The sequence below is a fragment of the Eptatretus burgeri genome, chromosome 1, assembly GCF_056783735.1.
Source record: "Eptatretus burgeri isolate ZD-2024b chromosome 1, Ebu_testis_v1, whole genome shotgun sequence".
NCBI lineage: Eukaryota > Metazoa > Chordata > Myxini > Myxiniformes > Myxinidae > Eptatretus > Eptatretus burgeri.
Genome location: NC_140961.1, coordinates 69072387 through 69093461, shown reverse-complemented (window position 1 = coordinate 69093461; position 21075 = coordinate 69072387). Strand labels below are relative to the sequence as shown.

The following is a 21075-nucleotide window of genomic DNA, read 5'->3' as shown; positions in this document are numbered from 1 at the left end:
CGGCTGTAGAATGGATAAGCAAAATGTCCAAAGTTTGTTATTTCAACACCGTGTGGCTCAGCCATCCCGACTATCAGGATTGGCTAGAAAGGGTGTCCATCCACAAAGGAAGATGTCATGTGTGCAAGAAAGTTGTAGATATTTCGAACATGGGCGAAAGCACGCTCAAAAGTCATGACAAGGGAACCAACCACGTGTGCTTGATGCAGCAGACGGCGGCCGATTCCCGTTCGCCAATAACATAATTTTTGGGATCGGCGAGCACATCGGCACCAGCAGGTATCGTCATGGATATTTGTTTATGAAATAGACTATTAAGTGTAAAACGCATCTGCCGTAATTAGATTTCAATGAACACATCATGAAAAATTCCAGTTTATAAATTTGACTTTTTGTAACCAAGGGAGATAGACTTAGCACAGTTAAAATAACAGTATAACGGGTTGTCTCCCCTTGAATGATTATGAATGATGAGTGAAATAATATCCTCATTTCTTGAACACACAAACTGTTCAATTTATTTTAATGGTACAAAACCAATAAATAAAATAAACATTGAATGATGGGAAATTATGATTATAATAAAACTAGTGATACCCGTGCACATGCACGGGATAGCAGTTCAACATAGCTGGTAGCAGACGACAGACCGTACACGGGGAATGACAAAAATATGTATTGTGCAAAATGCAAGTGGTGCTATGGAACGCCAAGACTTCCCAAACATTGTCGGCATGTCCGCTAAGTGCCACAGCAATTTCATAGGAATCGTGTGACGGCGAGCCGAGTTTTTAGTGTGCAAGCTTGGTATTATAATAGAGATACAATATCATTGTATAAAATACTTAATTAAAAATTGTAAAACGGTAAATTATTAATAAGGTTATGATAATCAATTTCTTTTATCCTAGAAATTGTTCCAAAGTTTATGGCTTTGGAATCAAATTGATTGAGAAAATAAATCGTACTGATATTTAATGAAATTTTAAAAAACAAACAATTAAGGAACAATTTTAAAGTTGTGGTTTGAATTTAGAGAATTTTTTTTATATTACTGATGACTGCTGATGTATTTAATAAATTGTGATATGAACTATGTTACAGTGGATCCGCAGATAGAGGTTGATGTAAGACCGGCACCAGCCAGCGCAGCAACTACTGCTACACTGAGACCAACAACAATAGAGGACTTTGTCACAAAGGATGAGGTGCTAAAGGCAGAGATTTTTTGGCCTTTACATTTTATAGAGTCCCACCAATCATACAGGTCCTGTCAAGGTATTGGAACACTCTTTCACAGGATGTTCCCAGATAGTGGCATTGCATCACAATTTCAATGTGCAGAAAAGAAGTCTTCTTACTTAAACGTATTTGGTCTTGCACCGCACTTCAAAGCGCTTCTGAAACAAAAGGTAAACAGCAGTTATGTGCTACTCTTTGATGAGTCCTTGAATAAAAAAAATCAGAAGAAGTCGATGGATTTTTACATCCGTATTTGGGACAATGATGAGCTAAAATCACGATAATTGGACTTGAAGTTTGTCGGCCATTGTACTGCTGATGACATGCTCGAGGAATTTAACACCATATTGGAGGGTTTAAATCCACGCAACCTGATACAGATCAGCATGGATGGGCCCAGCGTGAATTGGAGGATCCATCGCAGCATGCAATCGCAAATGGAGGCAAATTACAAGAAATCCTTGTTGGATGTAGGCTCATGTGGACTGCACATCCTCCATGGTGTGTTTCAGACTGGCGTGGAGAAGTCAGAGATAGGAATTTCTTTACTTTGAAGGGCCCTATACACCCTGTTTCGTGACACCTGCGCGTAGAGAGGACTATCTTCGTGTCACAGATGGCACCAAGCTACTGCTAAAATTCTGCAAAACAAGATGGTTAGACAACTCACCCTGTGCAGAAAGAGCGATAGAAATATGGGACAGTGCTTGCAAATATGTTGGAGAAGTGAGAAAAGAATCAGTTCCTAACCCCGACAACCAGTCCTTTTCCACTGTGAAAAAATTTGTTCAAACTCCCCTCACGCTGGCAAGATTGAAATTCGTCTTTGCCGTATCCCAGGAAATTTCGCCATTCCTGACAACCTATCAAGATGATCAGCCCTTGTTGCCTTTTATTTCACTTGATTTGCATGAGTTGATACTAAGCTTACTTCAGAGATTTGTAAAGCACTCAGTCACAGAACCTCTCACACCTGTAAAGCTGGCGTCGTTTGATGTAAGAAAAGATGACAACTACGCCGATCTGTCCAAGATTGGCATTGGACTGGCTGCCGACAAAGCTCTGAAAGAAGTTGTTCACTCCAAGAAAGCATCCGATAGAGCAGTTTTCGAGTTTCACAATGAATGCAGATGGCTTCTTGTGGAATTAGTGTCAAAGCTGATTGAAAAGGCACCAATCAAATATGCCCTTGCCAGACACTTAGCATGTCTGGACCCAAGACATTTCAACGAAAAGGAAGTTAACATCCGCTACATGCGCAGAACAGTGAGTGCCCTTTGTGACGCCACGTGGATAACACCAGAAAATGGCGATGAGACTGTCTGCCAGTACTCAAGATATCTGACTGACGTTTCAGTCAAACACGCACACTTCGATCGAAAGAAAGATCGCCTCGATCATCTGTGGCATGCAGACATTGCAAAAAAGCCAGAGTTCAGTAATCTGGGCGAGGTTGTGAGACAACTTTTGCTACTGTCCCATGGACAGGCTACAGTTAAAAGGGGCTTCTTGATAAACAAAGAAATTGAGGTGGAAAATCTGAGAGACGAGTCCTTAATTGCCCAGAAAGTAATCTGTGATCATCTTCACAATGTCGGAGGGTTGCAGAAAGTTGAACTTGACAAGAAGTCTGCAAGTGCTGCACGAAGGAAGTACCAAGATTACTTGGATGAGCAGAAGCGAAATAAACAGCTGGCCTCTGTCTCGGACAGAAAACGAAAGATGGAAGAAGAATTTAATTATCGGACTTAAAATCTCGCCAAAAAAGACTCAAAACAGACATTGACTCTGTGCAAAAAAACGGTGGACGAGTTTTCATTGAGAACAGAAAGAGAGAGTGATTTGTCATCTGTTAGTAAAGCTAACAGTTTGAGAGAGTCCTCCAAAAAGAATTGATAGAGTTAGAGAAACTTGTGGTAGAAAATGTTAGGTTTCTGAGAAACCTGAAAATGCTTGTGGCACTTACGGATGACATGCTAGTCAGTTCAACAAAGGTGACTTGTTAATATCAAGTGACATTAAATGCAAAAACTTCTGAGAAAGTATATAAAAAGTATTTTCTTCACAGATTTATTAATATATACATTTTCTTGTCTCATACGATAAAACAGTGTTGTGTGAAATTGCCTTTAAATATTACAGCTTAATTGTGGCTTTTAAGATAAGTATGTAAATAAAAAGTGTTTTGTTTTTCCATAGATTTGTAGTTTTTTAATTAATATATATATATATATACGTTTTCATGCTTCATGCAGTAAAACAGTCTTGTGTGTAATTGCCTTTTAAGTTCACATATTGCAGTTCAATCAGGACTTTTAAGATACGAACATGTATCCGTAAATGCTTGTTTATGCAAAAAGTTGAGAAAGTATGCAAAAGTGTTTTGTTTTGTTAGCAAAGATTTATAGTTATTTAATTAATATATATGTTTTCATGTTTCATACAGTAAAACAGTATTGGGTGAAATTGCCTTTACTTACTTGTATTGCAGTTCAATCATGAAAACAATTAATAAAAAAGACTGATTATATAATTTTTTGTGTTCATTCAATCAATAAATTGTTGAACACAAGGTATAACACAAGCATTATGCTTCCTTGAAAATGACAATTTATCCTGGAAAACTCCTGGAAAACTCCTAGAATTTCATTCAGTCAGGACTGTACGAACCCTGCTGTGATTATCACAACAAAGTTCTTTTTAATAAGGCCCTTCACAGTGATGTGTTTTGCTTGCTATATTTGGAGTACTGCTCTTCCATGGCAGGTAAAACCATGGCTAGTCCCTGTCACTCATGGCTGTTCTGGAATTAAAAGATCTCATCATCATTTGCATTTACCACAAATGTGTTGAAACCCAGGGCCTGCTACTTTCTCATCACAGACAGGTTGTTGGCCTCTGATGTTTTTTTTACTGCTTTTCCTGAACTCTGGCTTGCTCTGCTCTATCATCTCTTCATCCCTTTCCAGTCTTTCCATGTTTTGGGTTCTTTTAGCAAAGACCCTCCTTGTGAAACTCCCAAAATCAAAGATCACTGCTAATTTACAATCTTTTATTCCTTTCTTCTCTTGCTTGTAGAATCTCCTTACTCAGTCTGTTCCATACACTACTTGTTCCTGCCAGGCTTCAAATTGGAAGTACCCAACCATCTTTAATCATTCTCTATCTCCACCTGTCACCTTTTCTATCCCTCTCCCTCTCCCATGTGCCATACTCTTCACAAAGTGTCAGTGCCGCCAAAGCAGTTTCCTTAACAAGGGTTACACCGGGTGGTTTGCCGTTGCCTTCCCAGCAGTTGTTTGGGCAGGAATTTGGAATCTGGCCATGATGCCGGCGATAGCTCGTCTACTCTTCTTTAAGGACACAGTGGGGGTCTTTAATGTCCACCAACTAGTGCCGGCAGATGGGGAACCAGTTTAACATCCATTCGAGGGATGGCACACACATTGATGAAACACCGGGATGACAGATGATAGCTGGGTGGGGATTCAAATCCAGGCTACACAGCTGAGAAGTGAGTGTGCATACCTCTAGGCCATCCTGCCAGCCTTAAACCCACCTCTCCCCATATTTTTTCAGTTTCCTTTCCTTCCCTCTCCTCTCTCTCGTTTTTCTTCTCTTTCATTCCCTTGTGTCCACATGTTGTCCCACTGTCATCTTGCTTTTTATGAGTCTCAGACTTTGTAAACAAGAAAAATATACATTTCCTTCTGAGAAGGAACCAAATACAACATCTGATTGACAGCTTATGTCTTAGACTTGCAAACTTCCCATTGTTGCTGAAAGGTTGTTTGTTTTTTCTATTCTAAAACATTGAAGAGAATGAAAATATCGGCTTGTGAACCAGAGTTCAGTACTTAAGCTTTCTGAGGCTTGGAGGGCCAAGTTGGTCAACCCTGAGACATCCAGTTGGTGGCTCTCTATGTCTTTGTTATCCATAGGTTTGCTCAGCTGCTTTGCTTATTGTGGTTATGCTCCCACAGGCCTGCTCAGTTGACGACAGTTGGCAAGCGTGCCTGTCTTTGGATGCAAGACCTATGTTTGGACATGGCCCAAATGGAGCGCACACGTGCAGAACTGCGCTTCCGTGGAGCCAAGGGTACTACAGGCACACAAGCCAGCTTTCTGCAGCTCTTTGGGGGAGATCATGAAAAGGCATGCATGGATCTGGGACAATGGAGGGAGGCGTTACAGAAATATAAATGGGTTTAGAAACGAAGCAATTTGATTCTGACATTTAACTATCTTCTGAACTCAATATATGCCTGGTGTTGGCATAATGGTTAGGGTGGTGGGCTTGGGATCCTAGAATCCTGAGTTCAAATCCCACTTGGCTGTTGAATTAATACCAGGTGGGGTTGATTCTACCTGTCATCCTTCTGAGGTCGGCAAAATGAGTGCTAGTATGCTGGTGTACTGTGTCGGAGTGGTGACCTGTCCAGGATTGTGCCCAATAGCTAAGGAGACTGCTTGGGCAGCACTAACGCCCTGCACAGAGTATGGTCCCAATGGATAGATGGTAAATGAAACTCAATATAAGGTGATTATTTTTTATGAGTCAATGTATTTTTACATTTTTTTTTTTGCTTCCTCTTTGATACAGGTGGAACAGCTGGACCAGTTGGTGACAAAAATGGCAGGGTTTGAAAAGTGAGTTTTGCAATCAATGCGATCAGTGAATTCTACTGTGCAGTATTTAGTCATCGTTTTATCTATGTTTGGGTATGACATTGCTCATTGTCAGGCTGTGATAATTTATAAGAAATGATATATCTGTATTGATTAGGGTAGCTCATTGGCAGCCTGGTGTTGGTGTAGTGGTTAGGGTAGCAGCTTGGGATCCAAAAGGTCCTGAGTTCAAGCCCCTTTGGCCGCTTGAATTAATACACACCAAGAGGTTGAGTCAGCCTGTCAACCTTCCGTGGTTGCGAAGTGAATACCAGTGTACGGAGCCCGGTGTATGCCCCGGTTAGAATAGGTGTACCATATCCCTGTGTCGTAAGAGGCGACCAGGGTTGCGTCAGGAAGGGCATCCGGTGTAAAACCTGTGCCAAATCATTATGCGGATCATAACGGATGATCCGCTGTGGCGACCCCTAACAGGAGCAGCCGAAAGAAGAAGAGGAAGATATCTGTATTGAACAGTTACCTTTACTATGACTACTACTACTACTACTATTACTACTACTTCTACGACTCGTTAAATGACCATTTTCCCATATTAGGAGGTTGGTCGGCTGATGGCACTTCTCCACTTAGTCTTGTCAAAAGCATGTACTCCATTAACCCCAACAACTGCATGTTTCCACTGATTGTATCTTTTTTCAGGTTTTTTCAGTCAACCTCTTGGTTTTTGTTTTTTTTCCCCCCTTAACTTCCTAATTAGTGACTTTCTTCACAGACTCATCTTTTCTCTTTTTCATCACATGTCCAAATCACCTTGGTCTTCACTTTCTCCACTCTTTCTCAGTACTACTAGTGTTGAGCCTTTATGTTCACACTACTCTGCTTATCCTTTTGTGTTACCCAACACTTCCGTCTCATCTTCCATAGCTACATCCTCTCTCTTCCTATCTCATCTTCTACCCTCATTCCCCATGTCTCACCACTGTACATCAAAACTGGTCTAATACAGGCTGAATATACTGCACTTTTTACTTCGCTTGGGAGTTCTTGTGCTAAAATAGCTCTCATCTCTAAACCATCTCCACTTATTCTATGCTTTTCTTGTCCTCGTTTTTAAAGCTAATTCGTTTTTTCCCTTCACCCGTTGATCGGTCGCAGCACTGAAGTGATTATGATGCGGCGTCTTCATCATATGCTTTCCTCACCTCATGACTCATCCTGCTGATTTTACGTTTCTTTGACTCTCCGGACACTAAGCAGCCACCCGCGTGTTTGGTGCGCTGACTTGGGTACTCCTGCCCGAAGGACAGGGTGCCTGCAAGTAATAATAACAATAAAGTGATTTTGATAATGTTGCTGCACTGCATATGCTGTGGGCTTTGCAAAAATAATTTGTTCTCCCTATAAAAGTCTTTTTTGAAATTTTTTGGAGGTGCACTCTGAGTTTAGAAGTGTAACCCAAACTGTGCTCTGCATAAAAGTACTCATGTAAACAGGTAATAAATTGTACTTTTGTCGATTTATACTGTATGTCTGTGCAATTTTTGAAGAATAGAGAAGCCCATTAACTCACTGGAGTCAAACAAATTTATTTGTAATTTTATGAGTTTGAGCATACATATGAGGTACGCGTGGTTTTAGAAAAAAATAATCGACCATAAAGATGCTCACAACAGTCCAAGAAATGCCAAGCTGTGAGATCAACCATCTTTGTCATCGCAATCGCCAATTATCTCCTACCCAGGGTTTCAATGCTGATGACGCAGTCTCAAGATGAGGATTCCACGAAGTCGTTTGCCAGTGGTGGTCAGGGTTTTGGATTTTCAACAGAATGCAGGTGATAACTCACCTACTCTTTATCAAAAGACACCGTTGACTCTGATATCCACCAGCTCATTCCAAAAGACTTGTCCCTAACTTGACATCCATCTGAGAGATGGTGCACCATTTTGAGGAACACACCTGTGAAACACCAGTCCAAAACTTATAGTTGGGTCGATAATCAAACCCAGGACAGACAGCGCATATCGACAAATGTGCTCCCTCTGCATGATCCTGTCAGATATTTTCTATAAGTAAGGATATGTAGTTTGGTAAGAAAAATACTTTCCTTCTCATTTATATGAATTTGTATGTTGAAAAATAAAAGGTTGGTGTTTCTGGGACGGTTGTGAGCATCTTGTTTGTGAAGATGTGAGTGCTTTGCTGCTTTGTGTTAAAATACGTATTTCTATCATGCTCAGTATTGGTATTTACATTAATTTCTTCAGTTTCAAGTTGGGGCAGTATTCCAGAGTTGCTCATGGTAAAATGTCAATAAATTGCAGTATTTTAAAAGTAAAAAATAGCAAAATTCTGATGCTTCAGAAAAACCTTGACACTCAACATTTTGCAGATCTTTCCTTGTGACGGGACAGACGTACAGCCGCAAGGTAGACTTCGACATCCTGGCTGTCCTGGCTAGCTTTGGAGCTTCAGTCCATAAGGTATGGTCTGCACGGCTGTGTCGCAGGTCACCGCATAAACTCAATCAATACAATACTTTGTTGCAAACGGCATGTGTGATTATTGTATTTGGCTTAATTCTGTATTTGCATACTTCTGACAGATGTGCACAGACATCCGGCTCCTGGCAAATATGAAAGAACTCGAGGAACCTTTTGAAAAAGACCAGATTGGTGAGATAATTTGAACATTTTTTTTTTTTGATGGGATAAAGATTTACAGCTCGTTCATTTTCACCTTGTGGTTTTATGTTTGTAGTATTTTTATCGTCACTCTTTTTGAAAAAAAAAACACGGGATATTGTCATCGTCCCTGTCTCTGTCCGTCCATCTGTCATGCTATCTCCTCACGATTGTGCAGAAATTTACCAAACTTGGTGGGTCTGATCACCATATGGCAAGAAGGTGCAAGAGAACTTTCATTTTGGGGGCGGGGTCAAAAGGTCAATTTCTGAAAAATGCAATTATGGCCACATTCTAAAACTTCTTAAAATGAATTTTTGTATATGCAATGAACATTGGGGGACACATGAAATATGTCACGTCTTATTATTATTATTATTATTATTGTTTTTTGGTTTTTTTTGACCCCCGGAATCATGCGCCGGAGGTTGGGACTTAAGGTCACAGGGGTGAAACCGGAAAAAGAAAAAAAAACATTTTTCACTGAAAATTTGATATTGGGTCATTCCTGGTGGAACATTTTGCCATCTCTCAACTTTGCTTTCGGTGGAAAGTGTGGGGATTTGTGATGGTGCACCATCGACTTCGCTCTCGTTTAGTTAAATTCCAAAACTTCAACTGAGGAGCTATCAATTTATTTTGTGGGAGAACAATTTATTACTTTGACCCAATCCCCTCCCTCTCACACCTCCTCATAAAGACCATACAATCACTTGTCCACACCATCCTCCCATTCCCTGCATATAATATGAATTTAGAGCAGTCTCCACATTGGTTTTATTTATTTATTTAAATCATGCACAATGTTCCACTTTTCAAGGCTCCAGTGCGATGCCTTACAAACGCAACCCAATGCGTAGCGAGCGGTGCTGTGGACTAGCACGACACCTCGGTGCATTGCTGCTCGACCCTCTCCACACTGCATCAGTGCAATGGATGGAACGGACCCTAGATGACAGTGCAAATAGGTGAGCAAAGGAGTGAGATTATTTCAGTGGTGAGCAAATGCATGAGGCGGTGCAAAGAGTTGAGCAAATGAGTGAAAAACAAACAGTGCATGTATACCTCTTTTGAGGTGAGTTGATGGTGCAAAGAGGCGAGTGAACGAACGCAAACCCTCTAATTCTGGCTTGTTATTTTGCAGCAGATTTCTGTTCTTAGTTTATATGTTGTTTGTCATTTCAAAGATGTGCATGTATTTCCTATACAGCATGTGCAAAATGTCTGGTTTGCTCTGAAATGATATGAGCAACTAAGATGCAATGTGTGTATTCACCAGAAATGAAGCTGTTTTTCATAAAATTGGATTGCACCATTGCACGATTAATCACACTTTAAGTCAAAGCAATGAGAATTCCAAGTGATTGATTTTTTTTATTTCTTATTCTTTATATGGATGATCTGACTGCAGGAGAATCTGTCTAGCTGAAGCCTTCTTGACAGCAGACATTCTCCTGAGCACTTTGCAAAACATCACAGAGGGACTTGTTGTTTACCCAAAGGTGATATTTGTGGGTAGTGTGTGCTTTTTGAGTGGTTATGAAACGTTAATTTATTTGGATTTTTGTGGAAAGCCTCTGCCATCTGACTTTTACATCTCAAGTATGCAAATTGCAAATGTACCTGAGATGGCAGAGGGAATTTTTCCTTTTTTTACTTGATTAGTTAATGTTATTTAAGGTTGATTCTGTGATGTCTTGATGGTGGTGAGTGTGGCCTTTTTTGACATCAGGTGATAGAGCGACATATTGCTCAGGAATTGCCTTTCATGGCCACTGAGAACATTATAATGGCCATGGTGAAGGCTGGTGGAGATAGACAGGTACGTCTCCCTTTTCCTTTCTGTTTGTATTCTCCGTCAAGGATAACTGCATTGATTTTTGTGCAAGTTGAATATTTTGCTCCATCTAAAAATATTTGCTTTTGGAGCTGTGGCACAACATGGAACTTGTCCATTTTTCTTATTCTCTAGACCTTGGTACCAACCTACTTTTTAAGGATATGACAGCCAAGATTTGGCCCCAACAGAAATATTCCTTTTGCTGTGTTTTTTGTCTCTAACATTAACCTTACTCTTGGTCTCCAGGAATGCCATGAGAAAATCAGAATACTGTCGCAGGAGGCAGCCGCTGTTGTAAAGCAGCAAGGTGGTGACAATGATCTGATTGAGCGCATTTCTCAGGACCCTTACTTCAAGCCTGTCCACTCAGCCTTGCCTTCCCTGCTTGATGCCCATACATTTGTGGGACGAGCACCTCAGCAGGTAGATTGTGATGATAGTCGTAGGTGAAACACAGATGGATTTTGGGAGGGCATGTTTGCTTCCAGTTAGGCTTAAATAAATTTTATTAGTATTGGCGAATCAACACGTCTGACTAACGTTAACTATTGTGCCATGAACTGTTGCTGCTGATGAAGATCGCTGAGCTTACCACATTCACACTGCCTTCCATTCACTATTCTTTACCATTTACAAAGCCCCAAGGATCACTCCAATGTGAGGCTGAACTTGGCGGTGCAACTAGCAGTAAGCAAAAAGGCAGGAAAACATCTTATTGTTAAATTGTGTTTATTAAAAGAAATAAGGGTAGACAAGATGCTATCTATAAAACTGACAAACCAAGCGATCAACCACAAGTAGAGATGAATGGGCACACAAACTTGTGAACAAGGAGATAAATAACCCACTGTGGTGGCAAAAATAAATACCAGGACTCGCACAACAATGTGAACGAGTGAGGGCTTTAGCAATGCATGAGCTAGTTTTGGGTCCGGTATGGCCTATGTAGGCCGGTGCAGCACAGAGCTGGAGGCTGGTGATGAGGAGAGGTATGGCGATGCAGAGAGGGATGCTGCCACTCTAAAGGTTCAACTCCAACTGCAACTGCTGCACGCAGCACAGCTACGGCTCTCGTAAACTTTGAGACTGCCATCATGCATGGCAGGTCCCTATCATTGGATGCCCGCAGCTGTGGGCATGCCATTTTCCATGCCGTCCCACCTCACGGGGCAGCCCCAATTAAAAAAAAGTCTTGTGCCCCTTTTCCAAGGCTCTGCAGCCAACCTCAGCACCATGGCCTATGGTGTGCCGGCCAAACAGTCCGTGCTGTTTCCTCCTAAAGTGCAATGTGTTTTCCACTTGTGCCTTGGTTCCCAAATCCTCACCCGGCCTCGCTCGAAAACAGGAGGTTTTACACAAAAAACCCACTTACTCTATACTGTCTTAAAATTAACACTCACTGCCTCCTCAGTGCATGTTTTACAAGACAACTTACTCTGACAGTTTCCCTGATAGAAGAAAGAATCTAATATATGCGGTCACACGATCCATGCTATTCTTACCATAATCAAGCTATGCCCCCCCTCCTTCTAGGGAGCATGTTTACATCAGAGGATGTTGGGGGGGGGGGAGAAGTTTGGAAGGGCATGTTTGTTTTAAGTTGTACTTAAATATTGTTACGGAACTGTGGTTTTGGGTTCACCACGAGGGGGACTTCTCGGACTCTCCCCAACCTGTGGAGCTGAGGCCACCAGCCATGGACAACTCTGCGGTCCAGCGGATTGCCAGTCAATCACAGACGCTGATTGATGCCACCAAACGGAGCAGGGTCCTCATGTCCAATAAAACTGCATTACCAACCGGTGGTGAGAGAGGGGAGGGGAGGCAGAGAGGATGAAGAAGGGGGAGCTAGGAATGGGGAGGGGAGAGTGAGAAAGGGGGTAGAGCGACACCTCACCAAACGTTGCTATTCACTGCGGGAGGGAGGGTGCGTGAGACACACACACAGACAGCGAGAGAGTGATAGAGGTGTGGGAGAAGAGTGCTGCATTATATTGGGAGGGGGAGTGAGGAGGGGATAGAGAGTGAGAGAGAAGGGTGGGGGGGGGGAGGAAAAAAACAAACATGTCAGAACAGCTGTGCACACAATGACACAACAGTAATCTGCTGGCACATCTGCAAAAACTTTGATATTCCAGTTCCAGAAAATTTGTGGGAAAATTAACCAAAAGCAATCAGTGAAAACAGTGAAGTTCCGCTCACGTACGACCTAATGATCCCATCAGGCGTGAACATTGAAAACAAAGCATTGCAACCAGATATCATACTGAGGTACAAAAAAAAAGAAAAGAAAAAGGCATTGCTAATTGAGGTGTTGATTCCAGTGATTTTGAACTAATGATACAGAAATCAAGAAAATGACCAAATCGCAAGACCTCAAAAATGAAGTGAAAAGATCCTGGAAGCTGAAGAATGCCAAAGTTGTACCAGTGATGATGAAGAACCTCACAGATATTAAAAACCATCCCTGGGAATATTGTTGCGGGGCCGGGACGTCGGCCGCGGTCCGTCCGCTGGATGGAGCCGCGAGTCGGCTCGACCGATCGCCCGGAATTCAGATCGTCGCCCCGGATAAGTCCGGAGTCGACGGGTCCTCTATCGGACCGAAATTCGCCAATGGATAGACCACGTGGGGTAGGGTCGATTGCCAATTTCAATTTACCTAAATACCTACGTGGTCCACTACCGGGGAATTTCACCCTCGATGGAACTCGTACGGAAACGAGCCGCTTAGCGCGCTCGTTCCGTGTGCGATTCCGAGCGGTTTAATCGCCGAGAACCACCGGTCCCGATTATCCTGTTACAATGGCAATGGCCAGCTAATCCCTCACATGCGACACACTCAGTCAATGCAAGAATGGACACGAATGAGCTGAATACCTTGAACAAACGGGGTTTATTTAAACAATAATGGGGAACTAGGGAACACAGGAGAGCAGATTTAAACCGAATATTCAAGGCACGTATGTACAGCACGGCACTTATACAATTCACTACTTATTAACTGGCGCCACACACACACACACACACACACACACAGACACACACACACACACACACACACACACACACACACACACACACACACACACTAGAAGTGGTGGCTGATGCCTTTATTTCGGCCTTCAGCTCAGAGGATAGTGGAGCTGAGGCCAGGGTCTATTTGGACCTTTCCACCTCGTGCGGGTCTTCAAGGACCAGGTCCTCTGGGCAGAACTGGACCGGGCACCAGCGAGGGCGAGCTGGATCCAACCACCGTGAGCCGCGATCGCTTTTCGAGCTCCGGCTGCTGGGGAGACGAGGCGCGATCCTTCCTGATGAACCACCGACCAAGAACCAAGATGAAGAAGAATGCGCTATTTCTGTCTCTCTCTTCCCTTTTTATCCCTCCCGGGCGCGCCTTGCTTCCGGCGTGACTCATCCGCCGTCTGTGGGGGGCTGCCACATTCCATCCCCCCCTCCCCCCGCAAGTCGATTGTATGCCCATATTAGGTAAGGAATTCGGGAGGTGGGAGTTGACCTCTCCCCTAGTAAGCAGGCGGGGGACGCCGGGAACTGAGGGCTTTTGCTGTTCTGCAGCGTGTCCGCAACCCAACGGGCATTTTGCGGCTGACGTTGAAGAAGATAAGATTTTCCAAAAAAAGGGGAATCCTAACTATAAAGATAAATCACAGCACATGGACATTTATTTACCCATCAGACAAGGGGCGGGACCTATCTATAAAACACATACTTACCGATATAACTAATCTATAGGACCTGAATGTTGTGTGCTCATGGCTTCCAGATTCGCAACAATATTACTACAAACAAACAACAGTTGGAAGCTGTCCAGGGCTCAGCGACGATCCTGAAGAGAGCCCTTGGCACAAAACTTTGAGAACAGAAAAATTCACAGCTTGGTCCATGAATCGTGACCCCTTTCTGAAATGAAAGTGGATACTTTGAGCCCACCCTCGGAGGACTTCATTCCACATTCTGAAACCCACATATGTAGATACCAATCAACAACACACACACACACACACACACACACACACACACACACACACACACACACACACACACACACACACACACACACACACACACACACACACACACACACACACACACACACACACACACACACACACACACACACACCATGTTCCATCATGGTAATACAGTTTATATACATGCACACGCACAAATGTACACATGCATAAAATACATAAAAATGACAAACACAAAGGTGGAGTGAGCAAAGGTATGAAACCTTTAAACAGAGTTCTTTGAAAGAGGTATCTGATGAACTCTAGTTTTTAAATGTTTTTGTCTGACTTGTACATATGTCGGCATTGAGTGATAAAAGATGAATTTGCTGTTGGAATCTATTATTTAACGACATTAGAACTCTTCAAAAAAAAAAAATGCGAACAAGATCCCGACCTATCGACCCAATTTTTTTTTTTTGTCCCAGGTAAACGGAAGCCTCCCTGTGTTTTTGTCTTTATTATTATTATTATTATTATTATTATTATTATTATTATTATTATTATTATTATTATTAATATTATTATTAACATGAACAATGTGGGAGGGGAAAGCCTCCAGGCAGATTTTATTAAATGGACCTTTGACATAAATTATTTTGAGAGCAGTAACACAAATGTTTTCCTTGGTGATTTTTTTGATCACAGACTTGGGAGCATGAATCTTGAACCTTCATTGACCATAGATGAGGTTTTCAACAAACTTTATTGTCGTTGGCTTTATTTGTTGAAATGTTATTGCCTGTACTTATTGAAATGCCATTTTTAACTTTACAGGTCAGCAACTTCCTGGATGTCGAGGTGTATCCATTGCTTGCCAAGTACAGTGACAATTTGGGTGGTACCTCAGAGCTGGCACTGTAATGATGCAAGACTGAATCGTCAGGGCAAAATGATGAATTGGTAAATAGGGGTCATGGTACATGTATGAATTGGTGCATTATGATTATGATGTGAATTAATTATGGCTTTTGCAACTGGTTTACATACCAAGATAGTTTAAAAATATATATATTTTTTTTGAAGCATGTTCTCTTGTCTTTCTTATCCAATTGGATCTCTCCATCCATTTGAATCTCTCCATCCATCCGTAACAATTCAACATTATTCTCATTTATAGAATAACATTTTATAGCATTGCCATGATAGCCCATCCGATGGGGGTGCAAAGTGAGAATGAGATCGGAGCAAGCATCAGCGCATGAGATTAAGTTTGCTTGATGGCATGCAGTTAGTCCTCTCTCTTGTTGGTTCAAGTGATCTTGTGTGACAACCATTTGGGCTGTGTTTTTCATATGCCCGGTCAATACCTTCCACAATAAAATTACCAATCAACCAGTTCATAACCAAAAGCAACTTGAGAGGAATAGAATGTTTGCATTTGCCTGTTACGGTGTCTGTTGCAGTAGAAACCCAGATTAGTCAAGCCAACCTCTATATGCCAAAGATAACGATGTGTTTAGTGGCCATCTACATACATCACACACAAATATGGCAGATTTTTTTTGTGAGATGGTGTCATTTGTGAGTTGTTCATGTATGGCCTTGAGCATTCCTCTTGGACCCATACTCTTGAACAGAGCATTGGAACTACAAAAGCAGTTTTTTCCTTGGCTATTTGGCACAATCGTGGACAGGTCACCACTCCAACCATTTCTTGGAGCACAGCTGTGCCACTGATGCTGTGCCCCTCTACCAGTACACTGGTACTCATTTCACCGACCTCGGGAGGATGACAGGCTAAGTCAACCCCCTGGTATTAATTCAGTGGCCAACGGGGCTCGAACTCAGAACCCTAGGATCCCAAGCTGGCCACCCAAACCACTAAGCCAACACCAGGCTGGCCTTGAGCATTATCCAGCAGGTAAATCACTTATGGGCAAGTCTCTTGCAGTTCACATAATCCAAAGACCTGGTGTTGGCTTAGCGGTTCGGGTGGCCAGCTTTGGATCCTAGGGTCCTGAGTTCGAGCCCCGTTGACCACTGAACTAATACCAGGGGGTTGACTCAGCCTGCCATCCTTCCAAGGTCGGCAAAATGAGCACCAGTATACTGGTAATAGGGGCACTGCATCAGCGGCATAGCTGCGCCCCTAACCAATGATGCAACCAGCAGCCAAAAAGACAACACATGATGAGTACATAATCGAAACAATCAGTCATGAAGTCTGAAATCTTCTTTTTTCATTAAAATCAATACAATGTTCTGGGTATGAATTGTTTTTATGTTTTCTCATGTAATAGCTACAAAAACTTTTTTTTATTGCTTTTTCTTTGTTTAGAGATACCGTACCTTTAGGTCATGCTGCATAATATATAAACTGTCGTATTCATGGGCATTTAATGCACATAAACTGACCTAAGTTTTTGATATTGCTATAGAATGCGGCCATCACAGTAGAATATGGTCATGGCAAAATTAGCATGAAAACAATCTGGCTCAGGTGTATTTTAGCCATTTTTTCTGCCAATTTTGCTGGCAAAATGTCTTATTGTGCTCCTGGTTGTGTCAAGTCTTGAGGAATCCGACACTTTCATTCTTCTCAGTTTAAAAAAACTCAGAGGCAATCGCTGAGCGCTCCTTCAATGTGCAATAGCCAGCCTTCTCTAAAAGTTTTCCATCTTCGTACTAACTTTAGATTGACTCTGCTTAGCTTCTGATGTCTGACAGCATCCTGTGCAATTGAGCTGATAAACCGTAGGAAATGGTATGTGCGTTTTCCGTTGTTTTTTTTTTTCTTTATCACCAACATTAAAACCAAATTTGCAGTAAATATATATGGAATGTAGAACCAACATTCAAATACTTGAAAATTAGAAATTGCTTGAAGGTTTTGCAGGGTACTCACAACAAGTCGTGAACTTTTCCCTCGCTGAGAAACAACCCTGGGCAAGTAATCACTCTGTAACGGGGTGCTGTATATTCGGGCCGGAATTGGAATTTTTGCTTGCAAAGACATGGGAAGGGGGATCTTTCAGGCCCATCAGGAAATGCTAATAGCTGCAACAAACAGCAAAGCATACCTCTAACGGATGACACACTCATTAGCATTATGTCCTGCCTGAACGGCACCAGGGTGACAGTTTATGGTTTTTAAGAATCAAACTCAGACAAAGCTCAAAAATGAGTACGCAATCTCTGTAACTTGTTGCCAACTCCCCGTGTAAATACTTGAGGTTGGTCAAAAACTCGCCGATGGTCATCTCGAAAGAGCAATCTTTTAAATAAAGTTACATTTAGTGAGGTGCGGTTTGTAGGGAATTGTAACATAACCGTGGTGTTGCTTTCTGACTTATAACATTATTTTGTCTTTATGAATCAAAAAACCCTATCTAATTTCAGGCAGTTACTGCATTTCTGAAGAACAGCAAGGTATATAATGGGTGTGCATGTGAACGTAAGATATATTATATGCAAGATAGCCAGTTACTATTTTTCATTTGCCACGATCCCAGTGCAGGCTGATCCCAGTAACTGATCGTGATATCTTTCAACCATCACACCATCAGCTTTATGTTTGGTCGGTGTTCGGGCTCCAAGTGATACAGCTTCGCCATGTCTAAAATTCTGCATACACAAGCAAGTACAACCTTGTCCATGCAAGATTGCTCTGACTGTCTGTTGCATGGCCCATGAATTTCTGTGATTATCTCATTACATGAGTCACAATATCAATTTTTATTTTGGCCACTACTTAATCGTGGGTTGAAACAAAGGATTAACATTTCGCAGATATCCTGTAGGTGTAGTAGCCCTTTAAGCTTGACCATATTTGCTGAAACATGTTGGTTTTTCACGATCAAAAACTTAACATCCGATGGTGACAAGTTGCTCCTTGATTGGAATGAGAATTTGATCTTAACATAATTCAGGATCAGAACTCTAATCTACCTCTAACTCTAACATTAATTTCACTAGTACGTGCCTGTAAAAATAAAAAATAAAAATAATAATAATAAATAAATAAACCACACAGGCCGTTTCTTCGCTCTCACGTGCCCGTACGTGCGTGACCCGGAAGTTCGATATTATTCGCAGTTACGATTATTCGCAATTTATTTTTAATACCCATTTATTCAATTAGCGCCAACGTATTTTACCTTTTCGCAATGTCGTGGCAAGGAAAAACAAAAAAAGAGAAGAGAGAGAAAAAATTTACTTCCTGGTTCGGAGCATACCAGCACTCTAATGTTTCCGAAATTTATACACCGTCTAATATGAAAACGATCATAACTTGGGCCATTGTGTTTATCTATAAATGCGCATAAGAAATCGAGAAATTATTAGAATACACGAAGTCATCACTCTCCGGAAGCCCATACGTTGTAACCCGTAATGGGGAACGTGGCTGTGCTTCCCTTCCCCATCGGCCATGCCCACGCAACAACGTGTCTTCCCATTGGTTTGGTAAATAAATGGCCATAACTTGGGAAGCACTTATCCGATTAATAAGGCACATCCTCAGGTCCCCAGCAATATACCTGGCAAGTTTCAATTAGATCGGACCAGAGGTTGTCGAGAAACAGCGGTCTCACACACACACACACACACACACACACACACACACACACACACACACACACACACACACACACACACACACACACACACACACACACACACACACTGCTGGAATTATAGATAGATGAGTAAGATGAATTCATGCCTGTCTTGTGAAGTGAAGACATTTTCCTTGGAAAATAAATGTCAGTTATCTGAGTTCTTCAATTTTTGTCTTCCATTCATGCATGCACACAGAAATATTATTGTGAAGATCAAAATTTTAAAACTATATTGGTTGGTTGCGAAGCATTATTCTGTTTGGCTGTTTGTTGTTACTTGCAAAATCAAAGACTTTTCAAGTATATTGGTCAGACGATTTTGTTTTTGTCTGTCTGTCTGTTTGTCAATTGCCTACAGGTCACAGTTCTAAACCGATTGTCATGAAACTTTAATAAGTTGTAGAGTTAGTCTCAACTCAGAAGCCTATTGATTTTGAGGTCAAAGGTCATCTTGAGGTCATATTTCTAAAATCATCCCGCCCTTCAATCGTCCCTCGGGGGCGTGACTTCACTTATTGTCAACCTTTGAAGACAGGGCTTTCTGCCCGTTTGTTGTGGTTTCAGGGATGCATTCCCTACCTTTATTGCCAATCTTGAAATATAAAAATATAGGGACAAATCACAGAGGGGAATCACATACTGGGGAACTTATTCTTACTCCCGAGGCTAATTAACACTGCACCACAGCTCGTGTGGTGACACGTAACACTTAAGCTCACAGGTTCCCTACTTACTCACATTGAGATGCCTCCGACTCGTCCACGGACCAAGCAACTCCACACAATGCTATATTCCTTATTAGATTCTTCCATCTCCCCTCACAATCGTAACTATATATAAAAGTGAAATGTTTGTTTGTGACCCCACTCCTCTGAGCTCCTCAGGTTAATTGCCATGAAACTTTATAGGATAACATTGTTTTAAACCCCTATTTAGGTGCACTGTGGTAAACAGTCATTTTCTCACAATTCATCAATTATAAACACATGACCTTGCCACCTGTCACCATCTCAGCAAGGGTAGATCGATTATATGCTCATACAATGCTTCATAAGAAGCCCATTTTCTTTCGGACATCAACCCGGATACTGATAGATTTGGTGAGGTGGTAACCTCCAATCGTCAAATATGGTATCAAATGTGAAAAATAACTCATTTAAGACCTTACCATCATTGGTAAAATTGGCAAAGGAGGAGTCACGTGACCTCTCAAATGCACTTATCATTCAAGTCGTTGCGATTATGAATCAACACTGATATCCCAAAGTGAAACCGATGTGGAAAAGCGAAATTGAAACTACTGATCTCTGGCTCATCAAATGGGAAACCAAAATGAAATGCTGAGAAACACTGAATGGAAATTGCCAAAAGCAAAGCTATGGGCAATATAGAGAGACGGGGCAGGTTGTGGACTGAAGAAGTGATATGGAGAGGAATAGGTGCCTGTAGGTGGTTGGTTGGCATAGAAAGAACTTTGGTGATCTTCCATCAGGTGGGAGGCCCAAAACGTGCTTAAATTTGTTTCCCAGCCAAACTTTCATAATATCACCCTCACTCACAAGCAGTACATCGGAGGTACAACAAGCATGGCTTGGAAATCTTCGCTGATGGAATGGAATGAGGTTGCCAAGGTTAGCAGCTTCACCTACTGCTCCAGTATATCTGCATACCGAATATTTACACCGAATTCCCGTTTCTTCCAATACACGCTCATTTGAGGTGTGATGTTGCTCATTTGAGGTGAGACGTCGATGAACCCGGCAGTGATGGGTACCCTACTTATAAATAATGTAAAAAAAAGTTAGGGAATGGGATTAATTTATTTGTTTATCGAGGTGGTCAATGGGTTAGGATTGACTGGGATAGTGGGAAGAGGTGAGCCTCTCCCCATCCATGAAGTGTCCCCATATAGTCAGTGTCTCTTGTAGCCTCTGCAAACCAAACTCCTACTGCATAGTTTCTCGTGCTGCTGCCTGTTTCCAACAGATGACAGAGGTGTGCATGGTGGGTTTCTGGCACCTTAAAACCAGATTGCTCCGGGAGGGTGAGGTCCAACAGCCATGGATGGCAGCCCACCTACGAGA

General features: G+C 41.9%; 1 protein-coding gene across 4 annotated transcripts in view; it reads left to right on the top strand.

Moving 5' to 3' along the window:
• Window positions 1–19148, top strand: part of ADSL (adenylosuccinate lyase) — a 95247-nt gene extending 76099 nt beyond the window's left edge. For 2 of the 4 annotated variants that reach the window (XM_085887103.1, XM_085887102.1), the window contains exons 5-13: window positions 5226–5397; window positions 5846–5892; window positions 8264–8354; window positions 8477–8546; window positions 9376–9523; window positions 9967–10057; window positions 10288–10377; window positions 10642–10818; window positions 15207–19148. In XM_085887103.1, coding sequence (XP_085743229.1) covers window positions 5226–5397; window positions 5846–5892; window positions 8264–8354; window positions 8477–8546; window positions 9376–9523; window positions 9967–10057; window positions 10288–10377; window positions 10642–10818; window positions 15207–15293 — 973 coding nt within the window. In that variant the 3' untranslated portion in view covers window positions 15294–19148. The remainder of the gene's footprint in view (window positions 1–5225; window positions 5398–5845; window positions 5893–8263; window positions 8355–8476; window positions 8547–9375; window positions 9524–9966; window positions 10058–10287; window positions 10378–10641; window positions 10819–15206) is intronic. The other 2 variants (XM_085887101.1, XM_085887100.1) reach the window with 2 other exon arrangements.
• Window positions 19149–21075: the final 1927 nt, after the last annotated feature.